Source organism: Purpureocillium takamizusanense, chromosome 5 (assembly GCF_022605165.1).
Source record: "Purpureocillium takamizusanense chromosome 5, complete sequence".
In the NCBI taxonomy this organism is placed as follows: domain Eukaryota; kingdom Fungi; phylum Ascomycota; class Sordariomycetes; order Hypocreales; family Ophiocordycipitaceae; genus Purpureocillium; species Purpureocillium takamizusanense.
Window position 1 is genome coordinate 1,497,996 of NC_063072.1, and position 18,282 is coordinate 1,516,277.

Below are 18,282 nucleotides of genomic sequence, written 5' to 3' on the forward strand. Positions count from 1 at the left end.
GGCGCTACCTAACTTAACTACCTACAGGCTGGCCGGACTGTTCCCGTCGCGTCATGGCCTTGTGTCGCCGCTGTCTGGCGTGATTGGACCCTGGCAGATGGCAGTCGCAAGTCAACTCACGAGGATTGGATGCGCCAGACCCGCGAAGGCTCCAAGCGGCTAGCTCGTACCTGCTCTTGGCAAGGCGTCACAGGGGTGCTGCTTCGCGCTGGCAGGAGAAAAAAAAGAACGTAGCCCGGCTCAGCACGCCTCATACCCCCGCCACACGTGCTGGCTGGCTGATAAGATAACCAAATTTCTTGTCGAGTCTCATCGAAGAACCAGAGGCAGGAAACACCACCGCAACAACCGACGAGCTGTTGTCGTCGTCGTCGCATTGCCACAAATGGCGCCGGGAAAGGTCCCCGCGAAGAAAAGCCTCAGGGCTTGGGACGGTCTGAAGCCTCCCCTGGCCGAATGGGTCCTGGACGCTGTCTCGACCATGGGCTTCTCCCAGATGACGCCCGTCCAAGCAGCGACGATCCCACACTTCATGGGCAATAAAGACGTGGTGGTAGAGGTGAGCCGGCATCCCCTTGATATACTCCCTTTTCTTGGAGAACAAAAGACATCCTGGCAGCTCTGACACCTCCTTTTTGCAGGCCGTTACTGGTAGTGGCAAGACGCTCTCGTTCCTCATCCCCATCGTGCAAAGGCTGCTGCGGCTCGAAGAACCCACCAAGAGACACCACGTCGCCGCAATCATTGTCTCCCCGACGCGAGAGCTGGCGGCTCAGATACACACCGTCTTATTGTCACTTCTGGAGTTTCACGCCCCTTCAGCCGAGCTGCTCCCGCGCCTGAAAGACGATGAGAAGAGGCCGTCGACCGCAGTCCCCGTCGTCGCCCCTCAGCTGCTCGTCGGAGGCACCACCACGCCGGCGCAGGACCTCAGTTTCTTCATGCGCCACAGCCCCAACCTCCTCATTTCTTCTCCTGGTCGTCTCGTCGAGCTGCTTGCCTCGCCCCACGTTCACTGCCCGCAGTCCTCGTTCGAGATGCTCGTCTTGGACGAAGCCGACAGGCTGCTGGATCTGGGGTTCAAGCAAGACCTGCAGGGAATCATCTCCCATCTGCCAAAGCAGAGAAGGACAGGGCTGTTCAGCGCAAGCGTCAGCGAGGCGGTCAGCGAGCTTATCCGAGTGGGACTTCGGAATCCGGTCAAGATCGAAGTGCGAGTCAAGATGAAGGACGGTGGCGTCCTTGAGGACAGGAAGACGCCCGCCAGTCTACAGATGGCATATATGGTGAAGCCGGCCAGCCAAAAGCTGCCTGCCTTGTCACAGCTGCTGGGAAGATTACCAGTCAGGCCACAGAGGAGCATCGTGTTCCTGTCTACATGCGCCGCCGTCGACTACTTTCAACACGTCCTGCCCCTGGTTCTGCCCGATGGATTTTCCCTCGTCCCCTTGCACGGCAAGCACCCTGCAAAGGTGCGGGAAAGAAACTTTAACAAATTCCTGACCTCTGTGTCCCCTACGATACTCCTCACAACAGACCTTGCGGCCCGTGGCCTGGACATCCCCCAAGTGGACCTGGTCGTCCAGATCGATGCGCCCTCAGACCCCAAAGTCTTCATACACCGAAGTGGACGCGCCGGGCGCGCCGGGCGGAAGGGCTTGGCGGTTGTGATGCTGCATCCAGGGCGAGAGGAAGACTACGTCAAGTTTCTCGAAGTGCGCAAGACGCCCATCATTCCACTGGCAAGACCCGAAATCTCTGTGTCGGATGACGAAGCCCGTGCGGCGACGCAAAAGTTCCGGAGGATTGTCAAGGCGGACCGGGCACTCTACGACAAAGCACAAAAGGCCTTTGTTAGCTGGGTGCGGAGCTACGGCGCCCACCAGGCAACGTCGATATTCCGGGCGAGCGATCTCGACTGGGCCGACCTGGCTGAGGCGTGGGGTCTCCTCCGCATGCCCCGGATGCCGGAATTGAAGACGTGGGAGGGCGACAAGATGCTGGGCCAGAAGATTGACTGGGAAACGTTCGCGTACAAGGAAAAGACGCGGGAGCAGGCGAGGCAGGACGCGCTCGAGGCGGAGCGGACGGGGGCGGCGGACAACAAGCGCGAGGACATGAAGCGAAAGCGCAAGAACAACGAGGCCTGGAGCGGTAAGCTGGAGAAGGAGGACGTGCGCGTGGAGAGGCGGGAGAAGCGGCGCAAGAAGAGAGAGGCAGAGCGGTCAGCCAACATGACCGAGGACGAGAGGGCGAAGCAGATGGAGCTGGATGCGCTGATTGCGCAGGTACGAAGGCAGAATCAGGAGAAGCAGAAGGCCGCGTCAAAGGATGACGAGTTCGAGGGCTTCGACGACTAGTACTAGTAGCAAACTCGGACGGATATACCCCCCCAGGAGAAATCAGTGGTAGCAAGCAACAACAACACGACACGAGCGGCCAGTTTGCGAGTCGCTCTGCCGCCATATTAATGCGCTTTTGTCATGTCAACCCTTGAGACGCACCCATGCGCACGCAGGGGCAGGCAAGCAGGCAACTTAGCGGGCGGGATGATATCGGCGGGTGGGAAAGGCGTGGTGTTTCCGATGAACGGCATCGCTGGTGGCGCAGCCTTTTTGCCTAGCGGCCGCTAGCAGTGACGCCAACCCGCTGCAGCGGACCCGCCTGGCCAAAATACGCTGGCCAGAATACGGACTGACTGACGAATCTGCGTACGGACAAAGACTGTAATCGTATTTTGGCAGCCGCTTATTGCAGGCCGCAGGCGGACCAGGCTGGGGAGCCCCGAGGGCAGGCATCGAGTTATAAGAAGTCGGGCGGCGCCAAAGTGTCATGGTTGACGGACACTCCTGACCTCGAGCGCTGACGATTTTATATTATAATCCCAAGTTGACTCCCGCCCGGCAGTTTGACGACAAGCCCCCCCCCCGTGTGTGGCATCATGGCCCAGCTAAAGCCCTTTCGAGGGGACTACTACCTCTGGGAATATGTGCCCTCCAGGGCGGCCGCCATTCTCTTCACCATTCTCTTTGTCATCGCGACGGCGTTTGTCATATGGCGCATGGTGCGGACAAGGACGCTGTTTAGCATTGCCTTTACCATTGGCGGGCTGTGTAAGTGTCTACGACTCTAATAAGTCTACTCACCGATGGCCCCCCCCCTCGCCACCACCCCCATCAACAAATAGTCCAGATCCCTCCAGTAGCAACTCTTCGATTAGCTGACACGCAGGGGTTTCTGCAGTCGAGATCATAGGATACGCCGCACGAGCCGTCGCCGAAGACAAGACCGAACAGCTCGGCCCGTTCATCGTCCAGAGCGTGCTGCTGCTCGTGGCGCCGGCCCTCTTCGCGGCGTCGATATACATGGTGCTGGGGCGGCTGATGCGCAGCGTGCACGGCGAGCGGCACTCGCTCATCCCGGTGCGGTGGCTCACGCGGGCCTTTGTGGCGGGCGACGTGCTGTCGTTCCTCGTGCAGGCGAGCGGCGCTGGGCTCATGGCCAAGAGCGACTTCAGCCAGGACACGGCGCAGAACATCATCCTGGCGGGGCTCTTTATCCAGATTGTCATGTTTGGGCTCTTCGCCGCGACGGCCGTCGTCTTCGACGTGCGGATGCGGCGGTGGCCGAGCGGCGCCGCGTCTGCGTCGGCGGCCGAGGGTGGCGGCGGCGGCAGGGCGTGGAAGCGCGTCGTGTGGATGCTGTACGCGGCGAGCGCCCTCATCATGGTGCGGAGCATCTTCCGCGTCGTCGAGTACGCCACGGGCAAGGGCGAGTACCTGCTCGGGCACGAGTGGACGCTCTACGTCTTCGACGCGGTGCTCATGCTGGCCGTCATGGCCGTCTACGGGTGGATCTACCCGGGCGGCCTGGGCGGCGGCGGCGACGGCGTCGTCAACAAGCCGGCGAGGCCGTGGGAGGCGGTCGACTCGACGTCGGTCGACATGGGGGAGGAGATGGGGTTTGGCGGCGGCAGCGGCGGCCACGGGATGCGCGGCGTCGAGGCCGGCAGGAAGTAGAAGCAGCGGTGCTTGGTGAGAGAGCGGTTCCTAGGTACAGAAGGAGGCGTATGCTGGCTGCATCGGGAAACGCGGAACGGGGACCATTAGAACAAGGCAAGGGGCATGTATAACTAGATATAGACCTGAAAGAGCATCATGCCTTCCATTTTGTTTCAAAAACGCGGGCGTGGGGAACTCAATGTAGCAACGTAGGTACAGTCTACATAAGGTACTACCTAAGGTACCTACTTCGTGCTGAATTCTTGCCGAGTCTGTGCTAAAAAAGCCAGTCTGGCGCAATGTACGAAGTAACTTATGTAGCCCGTTGCTTTTGCCTCTTTTGGACGTGGCACTTAGCGCCGTCCCGTCGTTCCTTCTCTCCAAGAAATCGATGGTGGACTTGTTGAAGACTTTCGGGCCACCTGGCTAAGCCCCCCATCCATTTGACGTACGCCACCACCAACGGGCTTCGTCACTTGTTGAACTTCACCATGTCTTCCAATGATGACCTCTGCGCCGCAGCACTTTCCGTCTTACCTTTTGGCCTCCGCTCGTGGCTCTTGAATTAAATCAAAGCCTTTCTCGCTCAAGGCGACATCGATTGGCCCGGGCAATTTCGTCAATGGAAGCGCAGACGCGGCAGATGCGCGGCAACACCACCATCACCACCGTCCCCCATCTCATGGACTCATAGCACCTCTCGTCTCTCGGCCAAGCATCACAGACGAGCGAAGAGGCCCCCGTCCTCCGGCGCCCGCGGCAGCGGGCATACGTCGCCTCCCTCCCCCTCCCCTCTCTCTCACACATTTATAAACCCGCCTCACCATGAGCCCCCCACCGCGGCTCGACGACCACGACGATGCCGTCAGCTCGCGTGGCGGGGTGACGGAGGCGTCATCGGCCGCCGCAGCGCGTCGCCGCTCGCACCGCAAGTCGCGCGACGGCTGCGTCGAGTGCAAGAAGCGTCACATCCGCTGCGACGAGTCCCGTCCGCACTGCCTCAACTGCAAAAAGGCGACGCGCAAGTGCGAATGGCCGCCTCCCAAGAAGAAGTCGGCCCGCACCATGAGGAGGGAGGCGCAGAGGCTGCGCGATGAGGCGGCGGCAGGAACAACGGCGACTGTCTCACCCCCCCGCCTGCCATCCATGGACACGCAAAGGCCCATCGAGCTCCTCAGTCAGCAGCAGCATCAGCAGCAGCAGCAGCAGCAGCAGCAGCAGCAGCAGCAGGAACAAGAGCCAACTGGTGAAACTGACGAGGCGCCGTCGTCGACTCATCGCTCGCAGAGCCACAGCCAGAGCCAGAGCGTTCCGTCTGATACTCCCTTACGGGCTCCCTCTTCCCATGAGGCGTCGACGGCGCCTTCGCCGTTTGAGCGTGGCAACGACGATGCGCTCGAATCTCACAGGCATGGCCCTCTATACACGGTCCAGCACATGCGCTTCCTCCATCACGCAGAATCCGTCATGGGCCACGGCATCATGGCCCACCCGCACACGGCGCGCATCCTCGATATCGCCGTCCGCCGTGCCCCCGATGCCCCCTTCCTCCTTGACGAAGTCCTCGCCCTCTCAGCGCTGCATCTCGCCGCCACCACCCTTGCCGACAACGGCGGCGGCGACGACCCCAACTCGCCTTCCCCCGCGTACATCGCATCGCTCCATAACCAGTCTACAGAGCTTCAGACCAGGGCTCTCGCCAGCTTCACCCGTCAATCTCTCTCCGTGGACCCCAACGACGCCGAGAGCGCCATTCCTCGCTTCCTCTTCGCCGCCGTGCTCAGCCTCCACAGTCTCGCCGAGACACTCGACACGGTCCGTCACCTGCAATCCTCCGACTTTCATGTCTTCATCCACAACCTCGCCGACTGCTTGGGCCTGCATCGCGGGGTTCGCGCCGTCGTCAAGCCCGCGTGGAACGACCTCCTCAAGTCAGAGCTGGAGCCTCTTCTCAACGTCACCCAGCACGCCGACGAGCGCATCAACGACAGCCGCCGCCGCCGCCGAGGGGAGGAAGCCGCCGGCGGCAGCCCCGCCACCACCGGCCCCGGAGAGTGCGCTCACCTCTTCGCCCTCCTCGACGCGTCCGATCTGGGCGCCGCCACTGAGCGCGCCTGTCGAGACGCCGTCGAGCGCCTGCAGTGGGCCTTTGACCTCTACTCCAGCATCTCCAACACCGATCCCGACGCCGGCCCCCACGCCGCATCCGCCTTCTCCGTGACGGTCTGCGCAGAGTACGTCGACGTCTTGCGCCGCCTCCAGCCAGAGGCCCTCGTCATCCTGGCCCACTACGGCGTCTTGCTGCACCGCTACCGCCGCCTCTGGCTCTTCCGCGATGCCGGCGCCCGCATGATTCACGCAATCTCCCGGCACCTGGGTGCATATTGGCGTGACGCCATGGCCTGGCCGCTGCAGCAGCTCGAGACGGACAGGTGACGAGTAGCTACGTAACTTGGTCCGCAAAGGGGTCCTGCTATCAAATGTGAGGGCTACACTCAAGTACCTTGCCGAAAGCAGCTATGTAGGTGGACGTTGCTCTTACGTGTACTCGATATACCTCGTATGCTCGACATACATTCACAAATTGAGGACACTCGCATCACATTCAGGTCACGTAGCATAAGTCCGCGCCCATGTCATCCAAATATTCTCAAGTCTCATAAGGCTAGACAGCAATCTTCGTCCACCATTGACGACCATCACCCCAGCCATCTACATCCTCAAGGCTTCGTCGTCCAAATCCCTTCGCACGCCCCCCTTTTTTTAGTCCCAACCTGCCAACCCCTGGCCTCACTCTCGGCCCAATGGTCTCGATGACAACTCCTCGACCCCCGAAAAGTATGCGCTTCCTCCATCAATAACGTCTCGGTCAGTGCCCGGGCAGTACATCACCAAACGCAAAAAGGAGATGCTTTTTCCTTCTCGATTCTGCGGTTGTCGACGGCCCGCCTGTGCCTTCTTTCCCGTCGAGGCTGCCACAAGCGGCGACTGATCTAATCTTGGTATCATTACGGGAAACATCAAAGAAAAATGCCGGCCCGAGGCCTGCCACGTCTCGAGTGAGGGGCCTCGGTACTGGGTCATGAGGAGCAGACTTTACACTCCGTAAAATTCCCAGCCGTCTCCGACCCAGTCCCGACTGCTGATGTGCTCTGCCTCGAGTGATTCTTTCCTCTCCAGACGCGGCGTGAACTCGGTCCTGAGCTCCTGGCGGATTCACAACTCCTCGTCGTCGATCTCAGACGGCTTGAGTAGACCACCAACCTTCTGTCGCCTCTCCATGTCGGCAGCCTTGGCATCCCGCTCCTGTTGTTCCTTCTCGACAATGTAAAGCTCTGCGTTGTCGCCGGCAAACTCCTTGAGGGAGATGAGGAAATCTCGGAGGTTCAGACGGAACTTGTCGTATTGCGTGTTGAGGTTGAAAAGCCCCTCTACGAAGCTCGCAACTTGCGCCCTAATCCATGCACGTTAGTAAGAACACTCGGGTTGGCAGCTTTACTGGAAAGCACTCACGCTTGCAAGTTGGGGAAGGCATTGCGAAGCATGGTCGCAACTCGGTTGCCCACAAAATCCTTGTTGGCAGTTCCCGCCTGGGCCAGATCGGGAGTGTAGATGGGACCCTGGATCTTGGGCTGCGATCCGTCTGCCGGCTGGACAAAGTAGAACAGCTTCATCAATAGCATCGACTGAGTCTTGAACCCAGCCTTGTGGTCGCTATCCGTCACCACAAAGAGCACATCCTGCAAGATCGTCATGAAGAAGCGCTGGAAGAATGCATTAGCAGTGGCGACGTCCGTCTTGTCGGCAATATTGTTAATAAGCTCCAAGCACATGTTGAGGCCTGCCGCTTCGACATCTCGGTTGTCATGCTTGAACGCCCATGAGCAGGAATCGATGACAAACTTGAACTGGTTGTTGTCCAGCTTCAACAGGGCTGAAACACTGTTAGCACACGAGCTCGTATCTAAGCAACAGAGTGGCAAACCTGGGAAGCAGTGCAAATTAATGGCCCGCAGCAAGTTGAAGAACTCAACTCGGTGTTCGGGAAATTCGGAGAAGTCCTTGTTGATCATGTCCAGAGTGCACTCAAAGACGTTCTCCATGATGGTAGGCACCTGGTCCTCCATGAGAGCCTGAAAGCTGTTAGCATCTCATACAATTATCTTGTGCCTAGGTGAAAACTTGCCGAGAGCTTAGTGATAATAGTGGACATGGCCTTCAAGACCTCTGCGTCGCGGGCACCGGGCACGTTTCGGTTGTAATCTACCAGAACGGAGTCCAAGAGCGGCGGAACCATCTGGGCTCGCACGGCCTGGAGATCCTCGGCCTTCTCAACGTACGTCTCGATGAGCTTCAAGATCTCCTTCTTGATCGTCCGCAGACCGCGGACCTTTGGCATCTTGGTCGCGAGTTCGCCTATCATTTTGGTCAGCCTAAGATACACGTTTTTGTCACTGAAGTCACTGACCGTCTCGAGCAACAGCCTCGGAAATTAGTGTGCTGGTTGCACGGTACATCTGAAGCATGTCGTGGTAGATGCGGCCAATCTGCGGGTAGAAATAAGGTCCAATAGACGTGCATGCAGACACATTGGTCTTCATGATGTTGCCAATAACCTTGATCGTCTCGGCGTCCTGCAAGATTGATGGGTTGACCGTGGCCTGCTTAATGATCTCATCCCAGGCAGCGTTCGGGATATTCATCAAGTCAGCAAGCAGTCTCTCCTGCTGGTGCTTGTTGCCCTGAGCTGCGACCATGTAACCGCAGGCCTCGTAGAACGTGTGCACCTGCTGCGGTGTAAGATCACAGGTAATCTTGCCCATGTTGCGCACAATCTCTTCGATAAAGGGTTCTTGTTCGCTTGGCTGCAGTGCCACGAAATGCCGCCGGCATTGTCGAGCAATCTTGATGAACGTATCGCAAGCCATGTCCTGGACACCTATGAAACGGGTTAGATATGTGCCGTTTCGGGTTTCCACGGCCGGTACTTACCTTCATGCGACTCATGCATAAACTCAAAGAGTTTGTTGACGACAGTCTTGAGAAACTTCCAGTGGGCTTTAAGGAAGCGAGGGTACTGGCCGACAATGTACATGATGTTGCTGGCCACGACAGCCTTGTTGTCCTTGCCTCGCTTCATCTCTGTAAGTCCGAGGAGGTCCTTGATGACGGTGACGAGGAACCGCTTTTCCGTTTCCTCGTTCATGGCCAGCGAGATAGAGCCGATGGCCCAGCAAAGCACATTGCAGTTGTGCCAAGACCACTCCGAGCCATCAACTTGCCGAGCAAGTTTCTCGGTCATGATGTTCTCGGTGTCCACCACATCCAAGTGAGTGAGATAAACGAGACATTCCCTGATGGTCTTGTACAGCTGGACGGTATCGCTCTCCTTGACAAACTCGCGCACGATCTCTCCCTCGTCGTTTTCGACGATCAGCACTTCCTCGGGTCGAACCATGCGCTCGATCATAACAACTCGAAGGTTCGAGAGCACCTCATTGTACTTGTGCTTTCGTAGTGGGTAGTTCATCAGGAGCGAGGGGTTCGGCGCGCCACTACCGGACATGCCACCGCCGACGGCCATGAGCGGGTTCAAGTCGGTAATGGGCAGTTGCTGCATTTCCTCGTAGAGTTCCTGAACCAGCTTCAGCCAGTAGTCGAGGCAAATCTTGAAAATCTCGCGATCGTCGATCTGTGATATCCGGATCAAATAGTAGTGTCCATGGAGCAGGTAGTCGCGATTCGGCAGGTTCTCGATCAGCTGTGTGGCGTGTTAGCATGGTCGCTCGCTTCCGCAGTAAGGAGATTAGCCCGTCTACAGTACTCACATTTAGGTGCGCCCCGAAAAAGTTGCAGAGGAAGAGTGCAAGGTTCTGGACGAACTCCTGGTCTCGCGAGTTGCTACTGGGGTAAGTAGACTTGAGATCGAGTGACACGGGGATAATGTCTGCGATGGTCGTGAGGACCTCGGTGAACATCTTGACGAGCTGCTCGTCGTAGGAGTTGGCCTGACCCGCGCCTCCGGTCTGCAGTCCACCAATCTCCGTTAGGCACTGCAGCGTGATGTTGCGAAACTCGGGAACCGACAGAAAGCGGGTGCGGAGAGTATCGATCAGGTTCGTCTCAAAGATGTAGCCGAGAGGAATCCAGTTGCAGAAGCGAAGGAGAGTCTCGAGCGTTGCCTTGACGAGGCTGGGTTGATCGGCCGTCGTGAGCACCTCCTGGCAGAGCTGGAAGATTTGTGAGAACTCGGCGCACATGGTCTGCTTCATGTTCCTCGTTTTCGTGGACGTCATCTGCTCAGCCGAGTAGTCAAACACCTCCTCCGAGAGAAGGCGCAGAATAATCATGTTGTTCTCGCAAATCGACAGGTTCGCGTGGCAGGATGAGATGATCTCGTTGATGAAGGTCGGCCAGTTGTGGGGCCATTCTTGCTTCAGGACGGAGATGAGGACGAGGTTGAGCTTGTTGAGGAGGGTCTTGTTGCTTTGCAGGGCCTCCTCGGAGCTCGAGCTCTGGATGATGAACTGCACAATGAAGTTTCGGATGCCTGGTAGGGGACGTCAGGGCCCGTGTCCGAACGAGGGCTCGCGTGCAGCACTCACCTTGGCACTGGTCCCGCGGCAGGACTTTCCATCTTGTCGAAATGACATTGTCGAGGACCTGTAGGCCCAGATCTTTGGGCGCGTCAGCTCTATATGTGCCCAAGGAGGGAGCCAGAGACGAGCAGCGAGTCTGGCAAACGACGTACATTTGGTCTGTGGATACTGTGCGTCTGATAGAATCTTGTCTACCATGAGCCACGCATCGGGATCTTCCTTGAACTGTGCTACTCGTAAGCTTTTTGCCGACGGTGAGGAGTGTTGGAAGCTCTGGGATGAGCGCCGCTGTCGCTTGCTACGGCGTCGACAAGCGATCGACGTGGTGTACGGTCGGGTGAGGGCGTTTTTACCTGGTTCAAAGCGGCCTGGGCGGCTTTTTGCTGTTGAGCCACGCATCAGCAACAGGTTCACTTCGCAAATTGGTGCACCGGGCACGGGGGGAGACGAGACGAACCTGGTCCCCGCGACCTTCGTAAAAGGTGCGGACCGTGCTGTCGAGCTCCTCGATCGAGACGGGCATCGTGGTCTGGACGCGCGCGGCGGAGCGAAGCGAGGAGAGGAGAGCAAGCCCGGGGCGGGGAACGTCAAAAGAGGCGGCAGGCAGATGAGCGGAGGGGTGGGTGAGGAGAGGGAGGGGTCGAGAGCCGACGCAGCGCACGCAAAAAGACGAACGAACAAGGCCGAAGGTGTCGCGTCGTATCCTTGATTCTCTTTTTTCCCTGCGCTTGCGTGCGAGGAAAGAGGGGAAAGGAAGGAGTTGCTTCACAGAGGTGCAACGGAGACGGCGGGAACGCTGGCGACGAATTCGGGTGGGTGTGAAGAGGAAAAAAGAGGCCCGGCCGGGTTGATGAGCTGCAGGCGGAGGGAGGGATGGATCGCGCGGGGCGTGTGTTGAAGCGCCTGACCGACCACCTGGAAGCGGCACCAGGCTGGAAGGCAGCAAGCACCACTGGGCACGCAGCTAGGCTCCGCCTACCTTACTTGGTAGGTAAGGTAAGGTATCACAGGGTGGGTTGCGGGCACCTACAAGCTGCTGCCACGCTGCTGGTTGTAGGTGCAGCTACCTAGTACCTACTAGTTAGAGGTCGGGCGCTGCCCGGGCACTGCCAGGCGGGTACCAAGGCCCCGTCGTCAGCGACCGTGTCGCGCGGCAACAGCGAGGCGGGCATTGAAAACAGCTGTGGCGCATGCCCCTCAGCGGGGTGGCGGGGGAAGCTCCTCATCACCTTACCTTACCTTCCCTTCCCTTCCATGCTCGCCATTCCAGCCTCAGACCAGCACAGCACCTGGCCTGTTTCCTACTAACTTACGAAGTCCCCAGACGTACGATACTTTCCGACCTAGGGGCTGTTATATCTTGACCCGGATAGCCATTCGTGCCCAACCAGTGGTAGCTTCAATGTTGCTGTCGTCGGCTCCGCTGCTGTTGTTGCCACTGCTCCCCTTCCTCTCTTCGTCCTCCTACTGCTTGCGCTGCCCGCTGCTCCAGCACTCGTCTGGAGTATCAAGTACCTGCATTCGGCTGCTTTGTCAGCCCGAGCACCGAGCAAAGGTGGGGGGGCATCCGGTATCAGGCCACGCCGCCGGCACCGTACCCAGTACATTCATACATTCACTCGCTGGCTGTCTCGGGACTTGTGGCGGCACAGGGGCGGACGCACGCACAGAGAAAGCCCCCCCGAGTGGGCACAAGTGGGTGGTGGTGGTGGTGGGTGCTTGCCGTCCGTTCCTTATCGCCCGGAGCAAAGGCCGGCGCCCCTGGTGACGTAGGTCGCATGCCTGGGCCGTCATGACGACCAGTGGGCCACTCGACCGCCCCCCCTCTCCGAAAGAATCAAAAAGAACTAGGGAGCAGTCGAGAACACATGGCTACGAATGCGTCGAGTATACTTCGTCAACTATCCCCTTCAGGTGTCCGCAAGGTTCGCTTATGCCCGCGGCAACCACTCAATACCCCTCCTCACCCGAGAAGTTGAGACCTCACTGGCCCGTCGTGACCGCGTAGCAGGTGACAGGTTCACAAGCTTTTGCACGCCAGAAGATGCGGGCAAAGTTGGCCCCCCTCACGGTGCGGCACTATAGTGCGTGCTCTAAGAGTTTCGTTGACGTAGTAGGTACTTGTCCAAATATTTATGTACACTCCTCTGCGAATTCCCCGCTTCGTCTATGCCTTGTAGCCGCAGTCGGCCAGCGCAGACTTGAGCGCCTCGAGAGCCTTGTCGACATCGTTGCGGCGGGGATCGACCTGAGCGAACGGGTTAGCGGATACTCTGTTCCAGAAAACCCTGGTGTGATACTCACTGCCGTGATGCCCATGTGGCCGAACCGAATGTACTTTGTGCCAATCTCCTTGTGAATGCCGCCGGCGAAGATGATGCCCTTGCTGAGGAGCTTGGGCAGGACGTCCGGGATGGCGACACCCTCGGGGAGGTAGATGGCCGTCATGGCGTGGGACTGATCCTCGGGCTTGGTCGCGACGATCTTGAGACCCATGTCCGTCACGGTCTTCTTGACCCTGTCCGAGACCTCGATGTGCTTGCTAAAGCGCTCCGACAGGGGCTTGGCCAGGATCTGCTTGAGGGCCGTGTTGAGGGCGTGGACGAGCTGGGGCGAGGGCGTGGCGAAGTAGGACGGCTTCTTGGCCTCGTAGTTTTGCATGACTGTGGATGGGCTCGTCAATACTAACGCTCATTGCGCGAACATGGCAGTGCGCAACGGCGTGTACTTACTCGGCAGCCACCGCTTCATGGAAGCAAAGTACGTGGCGGGCTCCGTCTTGCGGTTCTGGACCACCTGGATGGCGCGGCCGCTGAACATGGAGATGGACTGGCCGGCAGGGCAGCCAATGGCCTTCTGGCCCGCCGTGACAACACCGTCGAGGCCCCAGTCGTCAAAGGCAAGCTCCTCGCAGGCTACACTGCAGACGCCGTCGACGATGACGAGGGTCTCGGGGGACACCTTCTTGACGGCGGCGGCAATGCTCTTGATGTCGCTCAGGACGCCGGTGGAGGTGTCGACGTGCGTCACGGTCAGAATCTTGTACTTTTTCTCCTTGAGGGCCTTCTCCACGTCCGCGACCTGGGGCCGCCCGCCGATGGGACCGTCGAGCTTGGTGACATTGGCGCCATAGGCGCGCAGGCAGTCGGCGAAGCCGTCGCCAAAGTAGCCGGTGCTCAGGACAAGGGCATCCTCGCCGGGCTCAACCAGGTTCACGGCGACGAGGTCCCAGCCGAGGGTGCCAGAGCCGTTGAGGACAAAGGGCTGGGAGGCGGGGCTGGTGGTCTGGAAGAGCTGGCGCAACATGGTGAGGGTCTCGCCAAAAGTCGCGACGAAGCCGGCGGCGACATGGCTCTCGCTGCGGCGGATCCCGGGTGGTCAGCACGCTGTGGAACAGAGGAGCAGACGGCGGGTCATGGGCACTCGTGACACACCTGTAGTGGCCCATGGACTGGAGGACGGCATCGTCAAATTCAATGGGCCCAGGGATGAGCAACGTCGGGTGTGCGGGTTGGGAAGACATTGTGGAAGACGACCTGTGTGGCTGCTGCTGCTGCCGCTGCTGTTGCTGCTGCTGCTGCGCGGACTGTTGGAATCTTGGTCTCGAAGGTGAATGGGGATGTTGTTGTTGTCGTTGTTGTTTTTGTCGAAGGGGATGTAAGTTGGAGAGCGGCCTGGAGCTCGCGATGGAGGGGTAGACATAGGACGCTGGACGCTGCTGGCGGGGCAGCCCTCCGAGGGCCGATCGGACAAGAGCTGCGGGACACGAGCCTGAGACGAGCCGCATGGCGCCGGCTACCCGTGACGGAAGCATCCCCACTCGCGGGGGGTTCCCAATGCCAACCTATAAGGCGCAGGGCGACGGCCCGAGGCAAAGTACCGGAAGGGCAGAGGGGGGTTTGCGCTGCTGCTGTCGGCGTCAGGCTCCGAGCTGCTAGCAGGCAGGTCGTGATCAAGCGGTACCTTCCCGGTTGCTTGTTCGCTTGTCCTCGCAGCGCACTGGGTCACTCAAGAAATTCCTCCCGCAGGCACACACACAGGAGCGAGTGCCTTGCAGTTCCGACAGCAGCTCAGCTCGAAGAGGGTGTGAAGAGAGGGTGGGAGCGGACGCCGAACGACGAGCGCAGCATCGCCAATCAAGGGCCCCCGCCGGTTACGTATATGGGGGATTGAGCCCCTCCGTCAACGGAGAGCGCGCCCCGATTCTTGGCTCGGGCTGCTTCTACAGCGCCCAAGCCGTGCGCGCGAGGGGGCGCCGACCCTGCCGAACGCCCCCGCCCCCTGTTGGCGACCGCCGTTTTCCGCCGCGCCGGCGCCTTCCACATGCCAATACGCCAGAGCAGCCGGCGTTTTCCGGGCGCTGGTCGGTCTTGCCACTAAGACGCCTCCGACTCAACTCCGGGAAGCGCGCGCAACCAGGCAGCCGCATCCTCCAGGAACCGCATCACGACGGATCAGGTACAGCATCACACCGGATTTTGTCTACACAAACTTTTGGCGCACCTTGCGCTGCTTGCTGCTCGCCTTCCTCCTCCTCGCCGTCTTGCCTGTGTCGCCTTGTCGTCTATTCTCGAAGCCACGTCCGATCCCGGACCAACCGCGCCTGACATGCCGCCTGCCATCCAGTTCCTCCGATGCCCTACATCAAGCATGCGACATTTCGGCTGCTGCACAGGTCCGATGACCCAACCTTGATTCTCGTCGACGGCCCAACCCACGTCCACGCCTCCACAAGCCATTCGTACCACACCTTACTGTCGTCCGTCTGCCTCCACATGCTCACCTCCAGCTCCGTGTCTGCCGGGAAGGTAATTGGTTTCTAGTCCCCTTGATTAGTTCTTCATACTCGGAACTCCGAAGCCATTGTCCCAACTCACCTTGAGTGGAAAGAAGATGGGGAACCACGAAATCATGTCCTTGCTCTTCGCGTCGATGCGCTCCGGATGCGTGCTGATTTCCACCTTGGCGCCCTTGTGCTCATCCAGTCTCGACTCGTACAGCGTAGACTCAAAGTAGCCCGCCAGGCCGTGAATGACGCCCCGCGCGCGACATACGAACGTGACGTGGCAATACCGCGAGTTGTGATCGTTTGCGCCGGCCGCGCCCGCCATGCTTCCGCCGCCGCCGCCAACGACGCCCCCTGAGCGACGTGCCTGCACAGCCGCGAGCGTCGACTCTGGTATCGGATGAGAAAACTCCCACGCCTGCTGGAAGCGGGGGTGTCCAGGCACCCGTTGGCAGACAAAGTCCAACGCGTACAGTCGCACCACCCAGGGCGTGTCAAACGCCGTATCCTCGGTGGCAGACCTCGCCAGGATGTCGGCATATAGCTTGGGCGTGGAAATGGGGCTGAAGTGCGCCGTGTAGGAGCTGGGAATAGAAATCCCGTGCGGCTGCGCAACGACGTGCTGGATGCCGTCCAGGCACTCGGGGGACAGCTCGTTGTCACCAAACGAGCCGAGCAGCTCCGAGATGAGGATGTCTACCTTGCCGTACGTCGGCCCTGCCTCTGCAGACTCCGACACGATCGGGCCCTTCCAGGCGCGCATGTCCGTCTTGATCACGTTCACCTTGCCGCCCCAGACCGTCTGATTCTGCCTCAGCAGGTAGACGTAGGCATTGGGGTTCTTCTCAACTGCCCACACCTCAACGGCGACACCAGTAAACTCTGCCGCCTTGAGCGCGCGCGTGACCAGAGGACCGCGGCCCGAGCCGGCCACTGCGATGACCACCACACCGAGCTTGGACGTCGGCAGTCCGAGGGCCTTCCATTCCGTCAAGGCCTCGATGACGGCGGCTTCGTATTGGTCGTACTTGACGGGGTCGCCCTCGAATACCTCATAGGTGGCGGACTCGAGATTGTCCGATAGGGGCTGCAGCGGCGACTGCAGCCAGTCTTGGAAGCTCGTCAGGGTCGTCGACTCAAGAGCGGTGAACACCGGCTGCTGAGACTCGAGCCACTGCAAATACGCCATGTGCGCATTGCCACGGGGCGCCTGAGAGTTGGTTGCGCTGGCCGGCGCGTGCGCCGCGGACAGGCTCGGGAACTCTTCGTCCGTGACTGGCGGCTTTTGTGCCAGTAGAGAAGGTGAGCTTGGCCTGAACTGGGACGCGTCTGGGCCGACGTCGCAGAGCAGAAGCCAAGGATACGCCTTTAAGCGCATGGACGTGAAGATGAGGTCCTGATGATGTTTCGACAAACAGGGGTATCCGCCTTTGTTCGTCTGGAATACCTCAGGACCGATGGTCAGATACTGCAGGGGCTCTGCGAACCATCTATTTTGCAGGTCCTTTTCCGGCATGACCTTGGGCAGCTTCAGAGCTGGACGAGGCGTGTCAGTCGTGTGCGACAGAGGGGGACGGGAGCGGCATGTCCGACATACCGACAAAAAGTCTGAGACTGTAATTGCACACCGATCGAATATGGTGCCATGAGTCCCAAGCACCAAAAAGGTCTATGCTCTTCGCGGCGGAGGTGTGTGTGCCTGCCTGCGGACAAAGCGAAGAGAGGGTGTCGTGCTCCGAGCCCACCACGGGCTCTCTATACATAGGCATGTGAACCAAAAAGGCCAAGGTGCTTCCAATCTTGAGAGCTTCTTGTACAGCCCGCGAGTACTGGGCCAACCCCTGGTTCCCACCGTCCTTGGAGGCATCGCGAGCGGGTCCAGTGATCATGATGCTGCGGACGCCGCAAAAGTTGGCGTAGTTGATCTCCAAGTTCAGCACCTGGCGCGAGATGCTGGACACAATGGGATCGGTGGAGCACAGGTCGATCCAGGGGCTGATGCACGCCGTGTACGTGTTGACCGCGGCAGAGGGGAACAGGGAGGTGTCCTCCGGGGTGAGGGGCGGTAGGATCGGTTCCGCCCGCGAGGCGGTGACGGTGCTGGTGCCCGACTCGCCATTTTTACTCAGAAGCTCGAGGTGGTCCGAGACTAGCTTAAAGACTCTCTTCTTGAAGTGGCTGTTGGTGATGGGAGACGTCGCGAAGCTGATCTGCGGTTGTGAGCGTCAGTCAGTAGGCTCGTACTGAGAATGGGAAAGCGCAGTGGTCCCTACTCACCCCCTGATTGAGAAGGTACCCATATTGGAGATCCGTGAGAGGCGAGTCTCGCTTCGAATCATGCTTTCCGATGTGGAAAGCTGGCTGCTGGGGTCCATAACTTTCGGGCATGGCCAGGCCCGTCCCTTCGAACACCATGATGTTGCTCGAGTGCCCAAGCCGGATGTCTGTTGAGCCTTTTACTCACAAACCGCCGCCGGTTTGATGTGAGACTCTGGGAAGCGAAAGGATCCAATGCACTCCGTGTTCTCTTGACTCGCTACACGGCGCTACGAGCTGTACAAAATTTGTTGGCGAAGCCCTAGAGCTAGGCAGTGCAGGTGTTGAGGCTCGCTGCTATTTTCGCGGTGAGCCTGGGTCTGCGCACCAGGCGCCCAGTGTGCGCCGCACAGGGCTATGCCATATTGCGTCCCTCCACTATACATCTTCAACGGTTGCAGGACGTGAGCGGGATCAACTTGAACAGCACTAGAGACTCATGGAGTTCAAACAATCAAGATACTATTAGCTACCTAGCATGCAAAATCATAGTCGCAGACAAGCCCGAAACATCATTGCAAAGCACATGGTATGTCCACCGCCTTGCCATTACAGTGTGTTTTCTACATCCGGCACTGTA

At 59.3% G+C, this 18,282-nt stretch overlaps 6 protein-coding genes across 6 annotated transcripts; 3 read left to right on the forward strand and 3 right to left on the reverse strand.

Moving 5' to 3' along the window:
• Nucleotides 1–385: 385 nt before the first annotated feature.
• SPB4 (RNA helicase) lies at nucleotides 386–2,360 on the forward strand (the record flags this gene model as incomplete). Its single annotated transcript, XM_047987388.1, has 2 exons — nucleotides 386–559; nucleotides 642–2,360. The coding sequence occupies 2 exons, from the start codon at nucleotides 386–388 to the stop codon at nucleotides 2,358–2,360; spliced, it is 1,893 nt and encodes a 630-aa protein (XP_047843373.1).
• A 581-nt stretch (nucleotides 2,361–2,941) lies between these two features.
• On the forward strand, nucleotides 2,942–4,019 carry JDV02_006037 (uncharacterized protein; the record flags this gene model as incomplete). The annotated part of the gene is made up of 2 exons (XM_047987389.1): nucleotides 2,942–3,113; nucleotides 3,244–4,019. The coding sequence occupies 2 exons, from the start codon at nucleotides 2,942–2,944 to the stop codon at nucleotides 4,017–4,019; spliced, it is 948 nt and encodes a 315-aa protein (XP_047843374.1).
• Nucleotides 4,020–4,462: 443 nt separating this feature from the next.
• Nucleotides 4,463–6,893, forward strand: JDV02_006038 (uncharacterized protein). The gene has a single exon (XM_047987390.1). The coding sequence runs from the start codon at nucleotides 4,827–4,829 to the stop codon at nucleotides 6,435–6,437; it is 1,611 nt and encodes a 536-aa protein (XP_047843375.1). The 5' UTR covers nucleotides 4,463–4,826; the 3' UTR covers nucleotides 6,438–6,893.
• CRM1 (Karyopherin transporter) lies at nucleotides 6,628–11,526 on the reverse strand. Its single transcript, XM_047987391.1, has 11 exons — nucleotides 11,058–11,526; nucleotides 10,954–10,983; nucleotides 10,753–10,825; nucleotides 10,607–10,678; nucleotides 9,830–10,551; nucleotides 8,994–9,762; nucleotides 8,470–8,940; nucleotides 8,188–8,417; nucleotides 7,987–8,134; nucleotides 7,515–7,935; nucleotides 6,628–7,455 (listed from the first exon to the last, which is right to left on the reverse strand). Exons 1-11 carry the CDS (start codon nucleotides 11,121–11,123, stop codon nucleotides 7,218–7,220), a joined length of 3,240 nt encoding a protein of 1,079 aa, XP_047843376.1. The 5' UTR covers nucleotides 11,124–11,526; the 3' UTR covers nucleotides 6,628–7,217.
• A 944-nt stretch (nucleotides 11,527–12,470) lies between these two features.
• On the reverse strand, nucleotides 12,471–14,672 carry JDV02_006040 (uncharacterized protein). The gene is made up of 4 exons (XM_047987392.1): nucleotides 14,035–14,672; nucleotides 13,333–13,958; nucleotides 12,905–13,263; nucleotides 12,471–12,848 (listed from the first exon to the last, which is right to left on the reverse strand). The coding sequence occupies exons 1-4, from the start codon at nucleotides 14,412–14,414 to the stop codon at nucleotides 12,768–12,770; spliced, it is 1,446 nt and encodes a 481-aa protein (XP_047843377.1). The 5' UTR covers nucleotides 14,415–14,672; the 3' UTR covers nucleotides 12,471–12,767.
• Nucleotides 14,673–15,065: 393 nt separating this feature from the next.
• Nucleotides 15,066–17,973, reverse strand: JDV02_006041 (Type II protein arginine methyltransferase). The gene is made up of 4 exons (XM_047987393.1): nucleotides 17,664–17,973; nucleotides 16,984–17,596; nucleotides 15,478–16,922; nucleotides 15,066–15,419 (listed from the first exon to the last, which is right to left on the reverse strand). Exons 1-4 carry the CDS (start codon nucleotides 17,799–17,801, stop codon nucleotides 15,240–15,242), a joined length of 2,376 nt encoding a protein of 791 aa, XP_047843378.1. The 5' UTR covers nucleotides 17,802–17,973; the 3' UTR covers nucleotides 15,066–15,239.
• Nucleotides 17,974–18,282: the final 309 nt, after the last annotated feature.